This window comes from Pristiophorus japonicus, chromosome 8, assembly GCF_044704955.1.
Source record: "Pristiophorus japonicus isolate sPriJap1 chromosome 8, sPriJap1.hap1, whole genome shotgun sequence".
Classification (NCBI taxonomy): domain Eukaryota; kingdom Metazoa; phylum Chordata; class Chondrichthyes; family Pristiophoridae; genus Pristiophorus; species Pristiophorus japonicus.
In genome coordinates, this window is record NC_091984.1 from 182,561,203 (window position 1) to 182,583,920 (window position 22,718).

Here is a 22,718-nt window from a genome sequence, read left to right on the forward strand (position 1 = left end):
GAGGGAAATGTGCAAACCATGTACAGAGAAGAGCCAGCAGGATGATTCTTGCTATCCGAATATTGCATAATGAGACGAGACTGGTAATATTGAGAACTTTTCTGCCTTGAAAGACAAAGGCTGAGAGGAGGCTTGATAAGCGGTATATTAAAGGGCATTAAAAAAAAGTAAATCTAGAACACTACTTTAAGTTAAATGAACTATGACATTAGGCAAAGGGGCATAGGTTCAAATTGGCGAAGGGTATATTTAGGATCGAAACCAGGAATTACTAAAGTGAATAACACATTGGTCTTCCAAGTAGGGTCACGGGTGCAAAGACCTTGGAATAATCATAGAATAGAATCACAGAAATTTACAGCACGGAAGGAGGTCATTTCGGCCCATCATGTCTGCGCCAGCCGACGAGCTACCCAGCCTCATCCTACTTTCCAGCTCTCGGTCTGTAGCCCAGTAGGTTACGGCACTTCAAGTGCACATCCAGGTACTTTTTAAATGTGCTGAGGGTTTCTGCCTTTACCTCCCTTTCAGGATCCACCTGGTGAAGACATTTCCCCTCAAATCCCCTCTAAACCTCCTCCCAATTACTTTAAATCTCTTCCCCCTGGTTGTTGACCCCTCTGCTAAGAGAAGTCAGTCCTTTCCTCCCTCGGGGTTGTAAATCTATGGAATTCTCTGCCCCAGAGAGCCGTGGAGGCAGGGCCACCGAACACATTCAAGGCAGCGTAAGAGATAGTTGGATATTGGAGGAGATAATGGAGGAGAGTCCGTAGGATTTTTAGTCGATAAGCTAAGATAGGCCAAATGCCGCCTTCATCTGCACTTAACTTCTACATAAGACAAGTAGTGCAGCAAGTAGAACTTGAACTGTTGTAATACCAAGCAGCAATCAGAAGTTTGGGATATGATCGGCATCTTAGACTTATTCACGCTAGTTTTGTATTAAGTGACGGCTTTATTTGATATTCTGAGGGTTTTTTTTCCAGATGGAGCAAGAAGTCACTCATTTACAACGTAGAGTGTATGAGCTGGAAACTGCACTTGAGCAAAAGGATGTGGAGCTTCAGGCATCTGAAACCCAGAAATCAATCCTGGAGCAAGACTTGGCCACATATATTACAGAGTGTAGTGTAAGTAGACGATACTCTTTATCGGAGTGTGGCTATGAATGATATTCAGATTACTTCCATAAAGCCAATATTAAATTTTCTTCGCCCAATACTAAATAAACATAAACTAAATAAAAATGAGCATAAATGGACCAGTTGGGCTGAATGGCCTGTATCTGTGCTGTAAATTCAATATAATACTGACAGCCATGCCTTCAGCTCTCTAGACCCTAAGTTCTGGAATTTCCTCCCTGAACTCCTCCACCTCTCTACCTTTCCCTCCTCCTTTTAGATGCTCCTTTGATCAAGCTTTTGGTCACCTGTCCTAATATCTCTTTATGTGACTGTCAAATTTTGTCTGATAACGCTCTTATGAAGTGCCTTGGGATGTTTTACTATGTTAAAGATGCTGTATAAATGCAAGTTATTATTCTAAAAGGGACAGTATGTGTAGTACTGATGTGCATTTATAAACATCTAATTATGTGTTTTAATATGAATTGTACTTGTACCATTACTGGTTGTCTTGATATAGACTGAAATATTTTCTTCTAGTTTTTATATTTCTGTATGCTTTGTTGTCTGGGCATTATTATAATAATGCAACAGTGTCTTTATAATATAATGTTGACTTTGTGCTTCTTTTCTGCTCTTCAACTATTTACAATCTATATTAATGACTTGGATGAAGGGACCGAGTGTAATGTAGCCAAGTTTGCAGATGATACAAAGATGGATTGGAAAGCAAGTTGTGAGGGGGACACACAGAATCTGCAAAGGGATATAGACAGGCTAAGTGAGTGGGCAAACATTTGGCAGATAGAGTTTAATATGGGAAAGTGAGGTTATCCACTTTGGCAGGAAAAATAAAAAAGGAAATTATTATTTAAGTGGAGAGAGATTACAAAATGCTGCAGTACAGAGGGAACTGGGTGTCCTTGTGCATGAAACACAAAAAGTTAGTATGCAGGTACAGCAAGTCATCAGGAAGGCAAATGGAATGTTGGCCTTTATTGCAAGGGGGATAGAGTATAAAAGCAGGGAAGTCCTGCTACAACTGTACAGGATATTGGTGAGACCACACCTAGAGTACTATGTACAGTTTTGGTCTCCTTATTTAAGGAGGGATATACTTGCATTGGAGGCAAATCAGAGAACGTTTACCAGGTTGATTCCTGAGATGAAGGGGTTGATTTATGAAGAAAGGTTGAGCAGGTTGGGCCTATACTCATTGGCGTTTAGAAGAATGAGAGGTGATCTTATTGAAACATATAAGATACTGAGGGGACTCGACAAGGTAGATGCAGAGAGGATGTTTCGTGGGGTAATCTAGAACCAGGGGGCATAGTTTAATAATGAGGGGTGGCCTATTTAGAACTGAGATGAGGAGGAATTGCTTCTCTGAGGCTTGTAAATCTGTGGAATTCTCTGCCCCAGAGAGCTGTGGAGGCTGGGTCATTGAATATATTTAAGGTGGAGATAGATTTTTGAATGATAAGGGAGTAAAGAGTTATGGGGAGCGGGCAGGGAAGTAGAGCTGAGTCCCAGATCAGCCATGATCTTATTGAATGACAGAACAGGCTCGAGGGGCCAAATAGCCTATTCCTGTTCCTATTTCTTATGTTCTTATGTTTCTCTTTTCTCCTGAATGCAGTGAGTCATATTGGATATGTTTTCATGGGCAGCAATGCTCTAGTACCTAACCCCAGTGATCCTTTTTCATGTATGAACCTGGACAGTGATTAATAAGAGTCTATTCAAACATGGGGAGCTACTGAAGCAGAGCTTGACCGTTGTCTTGTGCAAAATTCTTCCACGATCCACTGGCTTGCGTTCGGGAACAGAAGTACGAGTGTGTTCGTTTGCCTTTCTCTAACATATGAACGTTGAGGTTAGATGGAGTTCCCCATGATATTAACTGACTCAGCGCAGACCTAGGAACTGAACTCCAGGGAACTCTGTGTCTGCATAGTTCCATTCCATACAGTAAATTTTCCCACTGAAATTTAGGCAAACTTTCCCAAACAACTTCCGTCAATATCATCACCTGGTTTTCATATTTTTAAGAACTGTCATGGATGATTCCCAGTGATTGACACCCATGACCTTTATTGCAGTGTCCACTGACTTGGCATTCAGAACTGAAATGCTAATTCCAAGCTCATGAGTAGTTGCTGTCATTGGTGATTCATTTTTCAGACCAGATCCAAAGAGTTTCAATTTCTGAAAGAAACATGCTCTAGCTCAAGTTAGAAATGTTTGTGGAACACATCCTAAGATTAACTGCAGGCAGTATGCTATGTGAGTAAATGTTGGGATGCTGGACCATTACATTTTAAAATTTAAGGGGGAGAAATTTGGCTAATTTGCGCCTCCCATGAGCACCCCCCACCCCCGCCGGCACGAACGACTTTGCGACCAGGCGCAATGCCGAGAATGACTCCTGTTAAATGTCATCACCGTGCGCAGTGCCCCGGACCCTAATTTGGGTATCTCTCCTGAAGCTGCGTCAGGCGATGACAGCGACAGCATCAAGGGACACGTACCGCTAGCGGGGCGAAAGTTAAAGGGGAGGTGGGCTGTTGTTTGTAAAAAAAAAAGGCCGGTTTTCTTATTGCCACTTTGGATGCGGGGTCCGTGGCGCGATCGGTCAGCCTGGCCCTCTGCTTGAGTGCCGGGCTGATCGTGCAGCACCCCCGCTCTCTGGTGGTCCAGGTAGGACCCTTTCTATGCGGCAGCACTACACGGCCCAATGCATAGCGCTAGTGAGCCATGCGCCCCACTACCGCCTCAGAAAGGAAGTGGTGCGCTTGTTTTAGCGATCCATTTCCTTTCGGGGGCGGTAACCTCAATTTTTCACGAGGGGCGAGACTTCTGCGCCTGGCGCAAAGTCTCTGTTACCGCCCCCAAACGGGGAGCACCCGAATTTTTAGCCCTTATTAAAACCTGCACAGAAAGAAACAGTGAGTTTTTGGGAGAGGAGAATCCCCTGAGAGTGAAAGCAGAGCCCCGCATATTTACGTACAGGGTACTAGTTGGATTTCATTTAATGCCATCGTAAGAGGGAACAAACTTGGATTTGAGGGACACCAGCAAAGAGGATAGTAATGATCTAGAAAAAAAGACCTCAGCTGCTGGACACCCATCTTTCAGATCTCGTGCAGTGCTGGGGTTTTACTGAGATGGTGGCAGGTAGCATGCTACGGGATGGAGTCGAGAACACTCGAGTCAAAGGCAGAGTCTCAATTTGAGGAGATCTTCGAAGTGCTCCTTCCAGCGGGCCCTAACTGCCTCGGTGCCCTTAATGAGTATTTCCCTGTTCTTGGCCAGCAGTGGGGTGGGGCCTTGGGTGTTTGGACCATAGGTAGCCTTGACTGCGATGAAGAGTCCTCGCACATCATGGCTGTTGGCCAGCTGCTGTATCTCCTGTGCTTTCTCCATCCACCACCTGTTGTTTAGGTCCCGTTTTTTTGTTGGACCTCAGCCTTAAGCCATCTGTAATGCTGCCTTGCTGCTCCAGAGTTGGGTTGTTGTTTAAGGCTCAGACATTACAGACCCAATCCACGTCCGGACCGGGGTCAAACAGGGCTGCATCATCGCCCCAACGCTCTTCTCAATCTTCCTCGCTGCCATGTTCCACCTCACAGTCAACAAGCTCCCTGCTGGAGTAGAACTAAACTACAGAACCAGTGGGAACCTGTTCAACTTTTGTCGTCTCCAGGCCAGGTCCAAGACCACCCCAACCTCTGTCGTCGAGCTACATTACGCGGACGACGCCAGCGCCTGCGCACATACAGAGGCTGAAGTCATAGTCAATGTATTTACTGAGGCATACGAAAGCATGGGCCTTACAATAAACATCTGTAAGACAAAGGTCCTCCACCAGCCTGTCCTCGCCGCACAGCACTGCCTCCCAGTTGTCAAGATCCACGGCGCGGCCCTGGACAACGTGGACCATTTCCCATTCCTCGGGAGCCTCTTATCAACAAGAGCAGACATTGACAACGAGATTCAACACTGCCACCAGTGCGCCAGTGCAGCATTCGACCGCCTGAGGAAAAGAGTGTTTGACGACCAGGCCCTCAAATCTGCCACCAAGCTCATAATCTACAGGGCTGTAGTAATACCCGTCCTCCTGTATGGCTCAGAGACATGGACCATGTACAGTAAGACCAACGATGTCTTCGCAAGATCCTACAAATTCCCTGGGAGGACAGACGCACCAACACTAGCGTCCTCGACCAGGCCAACATCCCCAGCATTGAAGCACTGACCACACCTGATCAGCTTCGCTGGGTAGGCCACATCGTTCGCATGCCAGACACGAGATTCCCAAAGCAAGCGTTCTACTCGGAACTCCTTCACGGCAAACGAACCAAAGGTGGGCAGCGGAAATGTTACAAGGAAACCCTCAAAGCCTCCCAGATTAAGTGCAACACCCCCACTGACTCCTGGGAGTCCTTGGCCAAAGACCGCCCTAAGTGGAGGAAATGCATCCGGGAGGGCGCTGAGCACCTCGAGTCTCACCGCTGAGAGCATGCAGAAATCAAGTGCAGGCAGCGGAAAGAGTGTGCAGCAAACCAATCCCACCCATCCTTTCCCTCAACAATTATCTATCCCACCTGTGACTGGGACTGTGGTTCTTGTATTGGACTGTTCAGCCACCGAAGAACTCACTTCAAGAGTTGAAGCAAGTCTTCCTCGATTCCGAGGGACTGCATATGATTATGATCTTTCAGATCTGTTCTAAACTTTGAGTCGGTGAACAAGCTCCTGAGAAAATAGCTCACGTACTAACACCGCCTCTCAAAATTCTGACCATGCATCCAGGAGTCTAGCTGGTCACATTAAGCTTCAGAGTTACTTGTTTTCATGTAGCCATCAGACCACAACAGAAGAATTAATTTGAGCTCAAATGAGGATAGGCCTGAGCAATAAATCTGTTACTGGGGGATGGAGATTGTCCACTTAACTTTCAGAGTTGTCCATGGCTAATAGGTAGTGTAGGAGAGGCTGCAGGACACTTACCGGTACCCTCTGCTGGTATGCTGCATTGTTTTGGCTAATTAAACTCCAGCAGTTACCCTATATATTTGGGGGAATTTGTGCCTTGGTTCTAGCCTACCTAAATTTTCTGGGGTTGGCTAAGTGTGGTACGTATCCTCTGGGGAGAGTTTGTGCACTCCATATCAAGCAAGTGCAAACTTCTTCATTGAATTGCTTGGTAATTTGGTTTGGTGATTTAAATAATAGGATTCCTTGCAATATCAGACAGCTGACTAACTCCACCCTTCCTGTGCTCTAAATTAATGTTTTAAATTTGCATTTGGTCATAGTTACATTCCTTATCTTCCTGGGTTTTTTGACTTTGTCAGCAGTATTTAAAGCAGTGAACAAAATTTTAAATTGTTTTTATTAATTATACATGTAGATTTCATTTTTGTCTGCCATAAGGCAAATGAGTTCTTGTGGTTTAATCACTGAATTTTCCCATAAAATAACACAAGATGATGCTTGATGGGAGCATTTTTGTAGGAGGCATTAAAGCCAGATTGCACACGTTTCTAGCTAAACAGGTCTCCTTAAGGAATCTGGTTATCATCTGTGGTTTTTTTTTGTCCCTGGCTATATTGCTCGACTTTACTGCAGCAGATAATTCCATTGTTCATAATGCATTGTCCTCCATCACCTAAAGCATTGATGACTATAATGTGGAACCGAGAAGACAAAAATGCTAGATTGAGATGATTCAGTTTTGTATGGGCAGGGCTTAAGAGTTTAATTTTTGATGGAACATTGCTCAAAGGTGGTTAAATTGTCCCAAAGTACTCGATACTTTCACTGTAGAATATCCATGTGATCAAGAATTGTGTATCCATGCTTGACTATAAAATTGCAGTACTGTACTTGGGTTTCCTAATTGACTGTCTGATGTCGTGATTCTGACTCTTCTCAGAGCCTGAAGCGCAGTCTCGAGCAGGCACGTGTAGAAGTATCTCGGGAGGATGACAAAGCACTCCAGCTACTGCAGGACATTCAAGAGCAGAGCCGCAGACTGCAAGAGATTAAAGAACAGGTAACTGACTGAAGAGGGTCGGTCTATGTTACATCCTACAACTAGGATTGGAGGAGTCTGTTTTAGGGCAGTTTGATTCAGTAAGCGCATTTCATGTATGACTGAAGGTTTGAATCTTGACCAAGCTCAGGGTTAATGAATACATGTAACTCTGATTTGAGGCCCTCACTATGAATAGTCCTCTTGATGGTGTCCACTCTTGCACTTTTATCAGTTGAGTCCACTGCAGTCTTCTTTCTAGTCTTGCATGATGGTGCCACCAAATAATTGCTTATTACAGTTCTAATGACTTTCTTGTATAGCTGTTTCAGTTCAATTTCAGGAAAATAAGTTTGAGTTTGTTTAATTGCTTCTCCATTTCCGTAAAGGATCCATGTCCAAGTATATATTTAAGAAGGGAAACACTGCCCAAATCACAAAATGGCCTTTGAGAGCCATATTAGTTGCTTCAGTAGATAACACTCTAACCAGTTGCTGGTTGGATTGTTGCTATCTGGTTTGTACTGTGATGCGTATATATGCTGCACTGGTTTTCTTCTGGCATAAACTATGCTCTTTGAGAAGAATACAACACTGCAAAAGTGTCCTTACGGAGATGTTGTTCACTCGAGCATCCTCTATGTAGCACAGGATTAAACTGAGAAAGTTAGTTTGGACAACTGAATGATCGTATGATTACAGCTTTTTCCAATCCCTTTCAAAATGATATCATGGCCATATCGCTACATTGGTTTAAAATACATTTCTCTGTCATTAAGTATCAGCTTTATAGATTATTCATTTTGGCTTAAATTTTGCGTCGCTGCAGTAACAGTTTCTCTGACAGTTATGTTGTTCTGCAGTACTGTACCAGGTATTTGCTTAAAGGCCTTTGCTGTCTCAGATGAAAACTGAAAGTGACCAAGTTGCTGATCCAATTAACAAAACTCAAAGGTCTGTCACTTTGGGATGGGATTCTTGTCACATTTCTCATAAATGTCACCAAGCATTGCCCATACAGCAAATTATTTTGGAAGTGCGGTGGTCATTATGTGGACCATAAATGTTGTAGCCATTGTACACACTGCAGGATCCCATAGACAGAATGAGATGATTGACCAATTAGTCTATATGGTGGTATTAACTGAGGGTAGATTGTTGGCTAGGGCACCGTGACAACTGCCAGCTGTTCAAATTGTGCCAAATGTCCACCTGAACCAGTGAAGCATGCATATACTGTACCTTGATGTAACATCTCATCTGAAGAACAGCACAACTGATGATCAGCACTAAAACAGAGCTAATCCACTCAAGTCCTGGAGCGGGACTTGATCTAACAGCTGTCTGACTTCGATGTAAGAATGCTACCAACTGAGCCAAACTGACTTCACTTTCAATTAAATTGGTACCCGGGGACTTTGTCTATGTTGTAGCAATATTGGGGGCAATGAGGCCTGGTCTTTTCTACTCATTTCATTGACTTCATCTGCTCTGGCAAAGTATGTTTGGGTCAGCTTAGTGCTGTTTTCCACTGACTGGAAATTCTTGCCTATCCTTGCATAAATTCCTTGCTGTGTGAATGCTGATACAATGCAGGAGAAGAAAAAGACTTCCTGCTGGTGCTGGCTGTTACAATCAAGACTTTCTGCCAACACTCTGTTACTATTGCTTACTGCACAGGCAGATTCTAAAAGTTGGCCTGCATTTCAAACAAAAAATTAAATCTTTTGTGTAAAGTGAATGGGACATAGTGTATCTCAGAGTTATCTACCCTTTTATTTGCTGTTCTACCATAAATAGTTTAGGATGCCCAACATAGCCTCCTGATCTCTTGAATATCAGTTAAAATATCATGCAGACGGACCATATTTTTCAAGTTACACTATGAATACTTTATTACAAGAAAGAAGCAAATTAAATCCAGGTTTAAAAAAAAATAAAACCATACTTAACTCTGATACCTTTAACTGCTTCTGTGACTAAAATAACAGTGTTTCAACATTCTTGGTCCTTTTCTCACAGTCCTACATATGATATTTGTTAACATAATGTTCACATTACAACAGTGACTACACTCCAAAAAGTACTTCATTGGCGGTAAAGCGCTTTGAGACTTCCGGTGGTCATGAAAGGCACTATATAAATGCAAGTCTTTCTTTCTATAAGTGCATGCTTTGGGGCTCATGGAGTTCTAGCTCGCCACTCTGACCTGTAAATATAGTGAACTGAAGAACCTCAGGCTGCTGCATTGATATAGCCGCACTAGGCAGCTTCTCACACCTCAGAACAAAAGGCTTTTTGCCACTAAGCAAATTTCTTGGTAGACACATTTAAAATAATTGGTTAAAAATGTATTCTTTTCAGGCAGATGGAATCTTCCCATTCTTCCTATTATTAATCTATGATATATCCTGCAAACATCCTCACAAAATCCTGACACAGAACCAGCAGATGTTTCTTAAGTACCTCATGTCAGCCACAGTTTATCAATTGCTCAGAATGTCTTGGCGGGGAAGGAACCTTCATGTAGCCTGACTGTGCCATACTGGGAAAATTGAATAGCATGGCCCCTTAAGCAGCAAGGTGTCTCGAAATACTCTGAGGAATGATGTGGGAAATCTTGGATATGACTTTAGATTTCAGAATTGTAAATAATGGCCTCATCTCCTGTCCCCTGGCTAACACTTCAGGTAAACATTGTGTGGAACAAAACAACTTGTACCTTGATGAAAACCTAGCAGTCAAATCATCTGACTTAAGCTGATGGTTTTCTGTTGAAAACATACTTTAGTCTTGTATTTTGTATTGCTATAATCAACACACAAGTTAGTAAATTCACCATAGGGGAAAAATGGTATGTTTCGGTCACTGGGTGCTCATCGTAAGTATGAAAGTGTTTTATAACAATAGGGTTGTTGTGCATAATGTACTATTAGAGCCACTGATTTATGGTGGCTGAAGAAATAAAATAGTTTTTTATTACAAGGTATTATTGAAGTATTTTTATTGATGTTTTAAGATTGAATTTTACAAGTGTTTACCTTTTTAAAACTACGTCAGTGGCCTTGATCATTCTTGTATTCATGAATGAATGGCCTTTTATTTATATTTATATAAATTTCCTTTACTTAAGTAATTAACTTATCCCTTGCCTTTAAAGCTGAGGATAAACAGCAAGATCTTGGGTAAGATGAACCTTGTTGGAAGTAGATATCTGATATTTAACAGTACTGAGGAGGAAACATGATGGAGTTTAGCAGTACCGTGGAGCAGTTTTGGAGTGAGGGTGATGATGTTTGGTGACGTGGGTAGTGTCCTGTGGTTTGATACCACTGTGGGGGGAGAACCTGGGCTTAGCATAACTGAGAGTGGAATGTGGAGTTTGGCTTTTTTGTTGGATTCCTGGAGCCCGCCAGCAATGTGAAGGAGAAAGGCAAGGACAGCATTTGGAGGGGTAAGTCCTGAGTCTGGCAGCACTGTTTGTAATCAATTGCTGGAAATACTGAATTAATTGTTTTGTGATTAACATCCGGATAAATATGTCTTAGCTGTATAAATAAAGATGAGTGATTGGGTCGACTAGGCCTGTATTCACTAGAGTTTAGAAGAATGAGAGGGGATCTCATTGAAACGTATAAAATTCTGATTGGGTTGGATAGGCTGGATGCGGGGAGGATGTTTCCCCTGAATGGGAAGTCTAGAACAAGGGATCACAGTCTCTGGATATGGAGTAGGAAATTTAGAACCGAGATGAGCAGAAATGTTTTCACTCAGAGGGTAGTGAACCTGTGGAATTCTCTACCACAGAAGGCTGTGGAGGCCAAGTCACTGAATATAGTTAAGAGGGAGATAGATAAATTTCTAGAAACAAAGGCATCAAGGGGTATGGGGGACAAAGCGGGAATATGGTTTTGAGATAGAGGATCAGCCATGATCATATTGAATGGCGGTGAAGACTTGAAGGGCCGAATGGCCTACTACTGCTATTTTTTATGTTTCTACAGATTCCACTGTGTCACCTGAAAACACAAACATCAGATTCCACATAAAAGCTGGCGACACCCAGCTCTATCTCACCCCACCTCTCTCGACCCCTCTACTGACTCATTTGTTATGTGGTTGTCCAACATCCAGTATTGTATGAGCAGGAATTTCCTCCAATTAAATATTGGGAAAACCAAAGCCATTGCCTTCGGCCCCTGCCACTAACTCCGATTCCATTCCTCCTCCCTGGCCACTATCCGAGGCTGAACCAGACTGTTTGCAACCTCGGCGTTGTATTTGACCCCGAACTGAGCTTCCGACTCCAAACCCTATCCATCATCAAGACTGCCAACTTCGACCTCCGTAATATTACCCATCTCCGCCACTGCCACAGCACGTCTGTTGCTGAAACCCTCATTCGTGCTTTTGTTACCTCCAGATTCGACTATTCCAATGCTCTCCTGGCCAGCTTTCCATAAGAACATAACAAATAGGAGCAGGAGTATGGCATGGATAGGAAATTGGCTAAGGAATAGAAAACAGTTATGGTGAATGGCTGAATTTCTTCCTAGAGGGAGATATACAGTGGTATTATAAAAAGTACAAGGGAGAAGTTCAAAAGGAAATGAGGGGCAAAGAGACAGTACAAGAATAGATTGGCAACATAAAAAGCTAACCTTTAAAAAATAACAAGAGGGCACAGATTTAAGGTCATTGGCAAAAGAACCAGAGGCGACATGAGGAAAAACTTTTTTACCCAATGAGTGGTTAGTATTTGGAATGCACTGCCTGATAGGGCGGTGGATACAGATTCAATAGTAGCCTTCAAAGGGGAATTGGATAAATAATTGAACGAGAAAAAATTGCAGGGATATGGGGAAAGAGTGGGACTAACTGGATTGCTCTTCGAAAGAGCCGGTGCAGGTTAGATGGGTCAGATGGCGGCCTCCTGTGCTGTACTATTCTATGAGTCGGCCATTCGAGCCTGCTCTGCCATTTAGTAAGATCATGGCTGATCTATCTCAACTCCCTTTTCGCAGTATCCTCATTACCCCTGATTCTCTTAATATCCAAAAACCTGTCGATCTCAGTCTTTAATATACTCAATGCTTGAGCATCCACAGCCCTCTGGGGCATAGAATTCCAAAGATTCACAACCCTTTGAGTGAAAAAATTTCTCCTCATCTCAATGCTAAATGGCCAACGACTCATTCTGAGACACTGATCCCTCACTCTAGACTCGCCAGACAGAGGAAATATCCTTTCAGCATCTACCCTGTCAAGCCCTGTAAGAATTGTATATGTTTCAATGAGATCGCCTCTCATTCATTAAAATTCTAGGGAATATAGGCTTAGTCTCTTTATAGGACAATCCCCCCATCCCAGCAATCAATCGTGTGAACCTTCGTTGCACTTCCTTAGGTAAGGAGACCAAAACTGTTCACAGTTCTCCAGGTGTGGTCTCACCAAAGCCTGATATAATTGCAGTAAGACTTCTTTACTCTTTTTAAAAAAAATATTCCATTCCTTTTTGTAATAGAAACATAGAAAATAGGTGCAGGAGTAGGCCATTCGACCCTTCGAGCCTGCATCGCCATTCAGTGAGTTCATGGCTGAACATGCAACCTCAGTACCCCATTCCTGCTTTCTCGCCATACCCCTTGATCCCCCTAGTAGTAAGGACTATATCGAACCTTTCACCCTCCATAAACTTTCACCCTCTGTAAACTTGAGCTCATCCAAAACTCAGCTGCTCGTATACTAACTTGTTCTAAGTCCTGTTCACCCATCATTTCTGTGATCGTTGACCTACATTGGCCTCCAATTTAAAATTCTCATCCTTGTGTTAAAATCCTTCCACCCCTTCTTATCTGAAACCTCCTGCAACTCTGAGAACCCTGTGTTCCTTCAATTCCGGCCTCTTGTGCATCCCCGAATTCCTTCATTCCACCATTGGTGGCCATGCCTTCAGCTATCTAGGTCCTAAGCTCTGGAATTACCACACTAAACCCCTCTGTCTATCTACCTCTCTCCTCTTATAAGACGCTTCTTAAAATCATCATCTTTGACCAAGCTTTAGGACATCTGTCCTAATACCTCCTTATGTGACTTGTCAAATTTTGTTTGATAACGCTCCTGTGAAGCGCTTTGGGACACTTAACTACGTTAAAGACGCTACATAAATGCAGATTGTTGTTGTCAGCGGCTCTCTGGATGGCGAAATAAAATGTTATAGTGTCAGTAATGTTCACAAGCCTTGGAAAGTGGATGGGAAGGGTGGAGCTTGCAACCAGCATTCTCTGCAAATGGCCATTCTTCCTGTCCATTATAAACACTTTCGGAAATTGACTCTGAACACATTATTTACTTACAATAATGGTCTGAATGTTTCTGTTTTGGATGAAAACTGGAGAACAAATTGGTTCATGTTATCTGGTCAACATACAAAGGAAATAACTTGTACAGCTTCAGGGATGTTTGACCCAACAGTAAATTATAATGTTGCATCAAACAGCAGCTATACAAACAAATCTTACAATCTTATGTAACCAGGGACTTGTTTTTAAATTGTAAATGGTAGCACTTGGGAGGTGATCCTGGCATTTGGCAGAATTGGGAGGCTGGATGTGGGTTTGTAGCTCACTGGTGGATTCCTAGAGACTGTCAACAGTTGGGAAGGCGAGGGGTTGGTGGTCGGGAAAAACAGCACTGAGTCTGGTTGTACTAGTTTGTAAGTTTCTAAGAGATCTTTGCAAATATTAAATTAAGTGGACAATAAGTAAATGCTGTTTTGCTTGACTAAATAAGTACCACAGCTACCTAAATAACTAAACAGATTACACTGTCTGGAATGGTAAATGAACACATGGCTGCTTTAATTAATTGTGGTTTTAATTTTAATGAGCAAAATTCAATTACCAATTTTTGCATCTCTTAGAAGGTGAATTGGAGCAGTTGGGGCTTGAAACCAGTATCCTCTGTGATAGACAATATTGCTGTTGATCATAAACACTTGCAGAAATTACCTCAAAAGGCATTAACCTAGAGTAAGAATCAATTTTGTGGGGGTGAAAGGGGGGAGTGGCTTGTGAAATGATTACATTTATCAAGTTAAGATATAAATATAAATTACCCTATGGCTTCTAGGATTTTCCACTCAACAGCAAATGATTAGTGCTTTTTTCCCCCATTGCAGCTATATATGCAAATCTTAATTGGACACTGCATTTGTCTTCCTGTCCAGCCCTTTCTGTTCGAATGCCACATTTTCTGAAATAACAAAAGAAAGTTAATAGCTTTTATTTAAAAAGTTTAGCTTTAAATCTGCTTAAATTCATCATCCAGTTTGCATTCAAATGAATTTCAAAAATATACAAACTGAAATACTGTTAGACAGTAAGACGCAGGGGCCGAATTGGGTCAAGGTCTCCGCCCACCTGATGGCCGCCGAGGTACCTGATGATACTTTCGGCGGGATATTCATGAAGAAGGTCCCTTGATGGTCAGCAGGCGGCAAATGAGGGGCTTATGGAGGATGGAGTCGGGCCCATGGAGGGTCGAACTAGAGAAGACCTAAAAAATAAAAATCAATAACAAAAAATAAAACTATCTAGGAAGACCTTCAGGGGACCCCATCAAGGTAAGTCGCGATGGAAAAACCAATTAAAAAATGTTCTCCAACCTTTTTTCAATGATCTTCATACTTACCGTCTGAGACAGACCAGCCTCCTTGCAGTGGTCCACCCCCATTCTGCTGCCGACTCCCGGCCGCATCAGTATGGGAGCCCGACAGGCGGGAGGTCAGTTGCTTCACTCGGCCGTCCGCTGACGTCAGTGGGCGGTTCCCGGCGGCTCTCCCTTCCTGTCCGCACCAGGCCATCTCGAAAGTGAGCATTGGACACATCTGCAAGAGCAATGGCAGCGGCAGTGGGCGGTGAGTTGATGAATTTCAGCCCCATAGTTTTCCATTGAGGAAAAATAATTGCTTTTTCACCAATTCTGAGTTTGATATGGACTCTCTGCCTATTGCATTTGATGTATTTAATCCGCCAATGGCTCTGGCTCAGAAGGGCTTAGTTCTTTAGATCTTTGTCCCAGGCAGATATTCCAGAGGTTTTCTCTGAACTTTGGCAAATGTGCTCTTGTAGCATTCATCTGAACTCCGTGCATTTGGTAGTGCACTTGCCTGGTTATGGTAATAGACTAATCTTACTAGGACCTCAAAGATCCTGCTTGTATAACACTATTACCTCAGCTGTTTTTGCCACGTTATGACATGGATCCAGTCTAGAGCCAGAACTGTTCCTCTTTTTGTTCTCCATTTCACCTGCACTCCTTCCCCGCCCACCTCAAAAAAACTCTTTGCAGGTGATTGGACTCTTGGAGGAGACAAAAACAGCTCGTATTTATATACTTTGTAATTGACTCCTATGGTAATAACAAATAGTTAGTGCTATTTGCCCAATATAAGCAGCTGTTCGTGATAAGCGTGGGTGGTGTAAGCAGTGGAGACCGTAGCGCCTTTAATGTAGAAAAAGTCTCAAGGAGTTTCACCGAGGTTTGAGGAAAATGGAATGCTGGCCAAAGAGAAAGAAATTACGAAGTGTGGCCAAAAGCTTGGTGAAAGAGCTGGGCTTTTAGGAATCTCTTTGGGGCGAATGAGGTTGAGGGGTTTAAGGAAGGAGTTCCAGAGAATGGGAACTAGGCAGCTTAAAAAAGGGCGCAGTGATGAGTCAAAGACAGGGGGATGCCCAAGAGATTGGAGAAAAAGAAATGGAGAGTTTGATGGGGGATGTTATAGGGCGGAAGGAGGTTACAAAGATAGGGAGGGGGGTGAAGCCATGAAGTGATTTGAGCACAAATATGAGAATTTTAATTTTCAGGCATTGGGGACTTGGAGCATCAGCATAATAGGTGCGGATAACTTGATGTGGACAGCAGTTTCAGATCAGCTAAAGTTTAGAGGGTTGGAAGTTGGAAAATCGGGTAGGAGCTCATTAGAGTAATTGAGTCTGGAGGTGATAAAGACATGAATGAGGGTTTTAGCAACAGATGTGCTGAGGTAGGGGTAGAGGGTGGCAATGTTAGAGGTGGAATTGGGCAGTCTTTGCAATATATAGGATATGGGATTGGAAGCTGAGTTTGGCATCCTATTTGACCCCAAGGTTGAGGCAGTGGAGGTAGAAGAGAATAGATTTAGTGATTAGGAGTTTGTGATGGGGGGGGGGAGGGGGCACCAAGACAATGACTTTGTTCTTTCCAATGTTTAACTAGAGCAAATTATGGCTCATCCAAACCTGGATGTCAGACAAATAGTCTGATGGCACGCAGGCAGTGAAGTGGTCGAGAGTTTGTAGCAAGAGAGCTGGGTGTCGTCAGTTTATATGTGAAAGTTGGCTCTGTGGCTCTGGATGATGTCGCCAAGGGCCAGCATGTAGATGAAAAGGATGAAGATGCCAAAGATAGATCCATGAGGGGGGGCAGGGGTTCCTGAGATGGCAGTGTGGACGATAAAGACAAGCCATTGCCAGAGATGTTCTGGCTATAATTGAATACAAACTTTTGATGGCATCCGAAATGGAGGAGGATGCTCCATAGACCCTCACGGTTGACAGTGTCAAAGGCCTTTATAAGATCGAAAAAGGCCATGTATAAGGGCTGGCGCTGCTCCCTGCAATTTTCCTGCAACTGTCGCGCTGCAAAGATCATGTCTGTTGTGCCCCGTAGGGGACGAAATCCGCATTGTGATTCCAGGAGGAGCTCCTCGGCCACAGGGACAAGACGAATGAGGAGAACTCTAGCAACAACTTTCCCAGTGGCTGATAGCTCCTCGTAATTAAATGGGTGATGTCGCACTTTACCAGGGAGGCTTTAAGGGTGTCCTTAAAACGTTTCCGCTGTACTCCTTTGGCTCGTTTACCATGAGGAGCTCCGCACAAAGCATTTGCTTAGGGAGTCTCGTATCTGGCATGCGAACTATGTGGCCTGCCCAGCGAAGCTGATCGAGTGTATGGTCTACAGGACTGTAGTAATACCCACCCTCCTGTATGGATCTGAGGCATGGACGATTTTTAGAAGGCACCTCAAGTCGCTGGAGATATATCATCAACGGTGTCTCCGTAAGATCCTGCAAATCCTCTGGAAGGACAGGAGCACCAACATCAGTGTCCTCGACCAGGCTAACATCCCCAGTATTGAAGCACTGACCAACTTGATCAGCTTCGCTGGGCAGGCCACATAGTTCGCATGCCAGATACGAGACACCTTAAGCAAATGCTTTATGCGGAGCTCCTTCATTGTAAACGAGCCAAAGGAGGACAGCGGAAGCGTTTTAAGGACACCCTCAAAGCCTCCCTGGTAAAGTGCGACATCACCACTGACACCTGGGAGACCCTGGCCTAGGACCGCCTGAGGTGGAGAAAGTACATCCGGGAGGGCATTGAGCACTTTGAGTCTCAACACAAAGAGCATGAAGAGGCCAAGCGCAGGCAGCGGAAGGAGTGCGCGGCAAATCAGCCCCACCGACCCCTTCCCTTGACGAATGTCTGTCCTACCTGTAACAGGATCTGTGGCTCTCGTATCGGACTGTTCAGCCATCAAAGAACTCACTTTGGGAGTGGAAGCAAGTCCTCCTCGATTCCGAGGGACTGCCTATGATGATAATTGAATAGGTAAGAATGGAACCAAGCAATGGCTGGGCTTTGGGGAGAATTAAGTGTTGAAAGCTGCATAGAGGTCAAGGAGGAATAATATACCATGGCCGCAATCATGCAGTATGCCATTAATGCGGTGTTGGGGCCTTTTTTAGTGGTACTATGGGAGGGATGGTAACCTGACTGGACAGATTAAAATGGGAAATTGCAGGTTCGGTAGTCGAAGGTCCGAGAGTGACTTGTTCAAGTACCTTGCAGAGGAAAAGGGATTGGAGACAGTACAGTAATTAGCAAGAACAGAGGGGTCAAGGGTGAATTTTATGAAGAGTGGGGCAATGGCAATTTTGAAAGGTAGTTGGATGGTGCTTCAGGCGCACTTTAATGCGCTGAGAAAGCGAAGTTGGTTTATCAGGAGTTTGGTGGGATTGTGGTTGAGGGAACAGGCTGTAGGTCTCTTGGATAAGGTGAGCTTGGGGAAAGGGAGAAGGGAGGGAGGGATAAGCATCTTGAGCTACGCTCAACGGGACTGGGGGGATGTTTGGCTTTCTGAGGAGGAAAGCAGAATGGGTAGCTAAACAGAAGGTTTTTATTTTGGAGACAAGTAATCCAGGAGCTCCTTGTACTTGTTTGAGATGAGGGTGGAGGGTGTAAGTGAGAGCGGTTTAAGGAAGTGGCTGGTAGCAGGGAAAACTAGCCTACTTTGCCTTCCAGGATGATCCTACAGTAGTTTTGGCAGAAGAAATCGAGCCCCAGTACAGTTTAATTTTAATCCAAATGCTGATATTCACAGGTGACTCTTTTTCCACCCCCACCCACACCCACACCTTTCTGATGGTTTTGATTTCTTGGTGGGGTGTGGTTCCTAGGGCACCAATTACCCTCAGATTGTTTGGTAAAATAGTTATTAATCACGTGTAAGCCCTAATGATGACTTAAACTGTTCAGCTGCGGGGCATCACAGCCAAACCTAACCTTGACAGCATGTATATGTATATATAGTATTCGTGCCTGGCATGCGAACTATGTGGCCTGCCCAGCAGAGCTGATCAAGTGTGGTCAATGCTTCATTGCTGGGGATGTTGGCCTGGACGAGGTCGCTAATGTTGGTGCGCTCTACTCGGAACTCATCCACAGCAAACGAGCCAAAGGTGGACAGCGGAACACCCTCAGAGCCTCCCTGATAAAGTACGACATCCCCACTAACACCTGGGAGTCCCTGGCCAAAGATCATCCTAAGTGGAGGAAGTGCATCTGGGAGGGCGCTGAGCTCCTCGAGTCTCGTCGCCGAGAGCATGCAGAAATCAAGCGCAGGCAGCGGAAGGAGCGTGCTGCAAACCAGACTCCCCGCCCACCCTTTCCTTCAACACGGGTAACCTCACCCAGCCCGGACACGGAAAGGGTTGACAGATTGATGGCTCTTTCTCGATTCTGTGGGTGGCGGTGCATGGCCGTTCTTATTGATGGAGCGATTTGTCTGGTTAATTCCGATAACTAACGAGACTCCTCCATGCTAAATAGTTACGTGACCCCCAAGCGGTCCGCGTCCAACATCTTAGAGGGACAAGTGCCGTGTAGCCACACGAGATTGAGCAACTGTCTGTCCCACCTGTGACAGTGACTCTGGCTCCCATATTGGACTGTACAGCCACCTAAGAACTCATACTAAGAGTGGAAGCAAGTTTTCCTCAATTCCGAGGGACTGCCTATGATGATATTATAGTATTCACATTTCCAACAGGGATCACTGGATAGCCATCAATGGGCACCATGGCTGTTCTTTTAAACCCTTTCCCTATCCATGGACCATAAAACCAATTCTAGTGCCCTTGCTGTAAATGTGGCTGATGATAGCTAAGTCAGCACAGAGATCAAACCTGAAATGTTCCTGCTTTTTGTAGCTCAGCTGCTCTCTGGATATACTTGCTGCACCATTAGGGGAACCAAATGGGACTTTTTAAAACAGAAACGTTCAAAATGACACATACCAGGCAGAATTCTCGCATCAGCAAATTTCCCCTATGCTTAGAACAGCCTAACGGAGAATCTGAGAAGCCATACTGTCAGTGGATCGAAGACCTCTTCAAGCTGCTTCATTTCATCAGCAGGCTGCATCATTGCCCTGAAGTTAGGAATGCAAGCTGCTATCCAAAATATACATGCTTGACTTCAAATTTCCCAGTGAAATTACAGAGTGAAATTGTAACCCCGACTACTGCTAACCATCTTCTTAAACCCCTTGCCCCTGTCTCCATCACACTCGACTCCAACAACAAGTGCGAGGAGCTCATGGACTTCTTTGTCTCAAAGATTGAGACCATCTGATAAGCTGTCTCTACCACTTCCCTTCCTTCCCCTAACCCACCGGGCCAAACATCCTCGAAGGTTCCCCCCTGCCTTAGCCCTGAACTCTCATCTTTCTCCAGTTTCTCTCTGATCTCTTCTTGACCTCTCCACCTTGTTATCTTGTCTATGAGACCCACTTCCTGCTCCCTTGACCCTATTCCCACTAAACTTCTGACCACACAACTTACTTTTCTGGCTCCCATGTTAGCTGACATTGTTAATGGTTCTCTCTCCTCCGGCACCGTCCGCCTCTCCTTCAAATCTCCTCAAAAAAACAACCCTTGACCCCCACTGTGCTTGCATGCTATTGCCCCATCTCCAACCTCCCTTTTCTCTCCAAAGTCCTTAAGTGTGTTGTCGCTTCCCAAATCTGTGCCCATCTTCCCGGAACTCCATGTCTGAATCCCTTCAATCCGGTTTCCGCCCCTGCCACAGGGCCGAAACGGCTCTCATCAAAGTCACAAATGACATCCTTTGTGACTGTGACAAAGATAAACTATCCCTCCTCGTCCTCCTTGATCTGCCTGCATCCTTTGACACAGCTGAGCACTCCATCCTTCTCCAACGCCTCTCCACCATTGTCCAGGTGGGTGGGACTGCACTCGTCTGGTACCATTCTTATTTAATCGTAGCAGAAAATCACTGCAATGGCTTCCCTCTCTTGCATCATTACCCCTAGTGTCCCCCAAGCTTCTATCCTTGAGCCCCCTCCTATTTCTCATCTATATGCTACCTCTTGGCGACAGCATGTGAAAACACGCCGTTAGTTTCCACATGTATGCTGACGACACCCAGCTCTTCTCTCGAGCCCTCCACGGTCTCTATATTGTCTCCAGTACTGAATGCGCGCAAATTTTCTACAGTTAAATATTGGGAAGACTGAAGCCATTGTCTTTGGTCCCCGCCGCAAACTCTGTTCCCTAGCCACCGACTCCATCCCTCTCCCTAGCATCTGTCTGAGGCTGAACCAGACTGTTCGCAACCTTCTTGTCATATTTGACCCTGAAATGAGCTTCCGACCACATCCGCGGCATAACTAAAACCGCCTCGGCTCAACTGCTGCTGAAACTCTCATCCATGCCTTTGTTACCTCTAGACTTGACTACTCCAACGCACTTCTGGTTGGCCTCCCACATTCTATCCTACGTAACTTGAGATCCAAAACTCGGCTACCTATATCCTAACCCGCATCAAGTCCCTTTCACCCATCACCCCTGTGCTCGCTGACCTACATTGGCTTCTGGTTAAGCAACGCCTCGATTTTCAAAATTTTCACCCTTGTTTACAAATCCCTCCATGGCCTCGCCCCTCTCTAACTTCTTCAGCCTCACAACCCCCCGAGATATCTGCGCTCCTCAAATTCTGCCCTCTTAAGCCTCCCTCAATTATAATCGCTCAACCATCGGTGGCCGTGCCTTCAGCTACTTAGGCCCTAAGCTCTGGAACTCCCTCCCTAAACCTCTGTCCTCTACTTCTCTTTCCACCTTTTAAGACACTCCTTAAAACCGACCTCTTGATCAAGCTTTTGGTCATCTGCTGTAATTTCTTATGGATTGGTGTCAAATTTTTGTCTTATTACACTCCTGTGAAGTGCCTTGGGGTCTTTTACTACAGTAACGGCGCTATATAAATACAAGTTGTTGTTGTTGTTGAAATCGACTTTGGGTCTCCCTTAGATATTCTCTTGGGTTAGCTTTACCCGTCTCTCCCATAAGAGGACCTGTGTCCAGGTGGTTTGATTTGCAAATCAATTGGGGCTGATTGCTATTCCTAGGACTAATCCGATTGTGATTGTCAAGGCATTATTTCATAGAATCATAGAATTAATTGGGTATGCAAAGCCTGGATGAGATTCATGTAATAGTTCAATAAAATAGTGCTATGTTCATAATGGCTCTGAAATCCCGGTTCCTTCCTCCCGCGGGCGTTCGACTCAATTCTAGAGAAAAGATGCACACCTACCTTTTGCTGCTGCGTCCACCACAGATCCTGGTCCTGAGGCCGCCTCCTCTCCTTGCGCATCGGAGCGTGTGCATGTCTGGACGGACGTAGAGCTGGAGCTGGAGTCACGTGGCACTGGGCAGCCAATCCAGGTAAAGTATTTTCTCAATCATAATAATGGGAACTCCGTAAGGAACAGGAGTTCTCATTATTATGATTGAGAACCCAACCCCTCCCCTCCCCCCCCAAACATCAATTTAAAAAAAATAGGAAAGAAATCACATATTTAACATTAATTTAAATTAAAGTTAATAAAGGTCTGAGAAAATAAACATATTTTCCCAATTTAAAAAAAAAGTTTTTAATTATGGTTTAAAATAAACTTACCTCAGTGGGCAGAGTTTTTAACATTAAAATGTGTTTTTTTTAAATTTTATTTTTATATATATATTAGTATGTTTTAAAACTCTTGCGCTGGTAAAAGTAGGCTATGCGCCTGCTTTTATCAGACGCAAGAGTTTAAGGACATTTGCAGGGCAAGAGATGAGCAAATAGTGCAAGCATGCCCATGTGAATGTCCTTGCTGCCGAGATATGTGCGATCTGTCAAGCCAGAACTTGACAGATCGGAAAA

The 22,718-nt window shown here is 44.3% G+C and overlaps 1 protein-coding gene across 3 annotated transcripts in view; it reads left to right on the plus strand.

The window, feature by feature from the left end:
• The window catches only part of LOC139268860 (citron Rho-interacting kinase-like), a 336,825-nt gene that overhangs the window by 129,240 nt on the left and 184,867 nt on the right, over positions 1-22,718 (plus strand). For all 3 annotated transcript variants that reach the window (XM_070887645.1, XM_070887646.1, XM_070887647.1), the window contains 2 exons: positions 987-1,130; positions 7,066-7,185. In XM_070887645.1, coding sequence (XP_070743746.1) covers positions 987-1,130; positions 7,066-7,185 — 264 coding nt within the window. The remainder of the gene's footprint in view (positions 1-986; positions 1,131-7,065; positions 7,186-22,718) is intronic.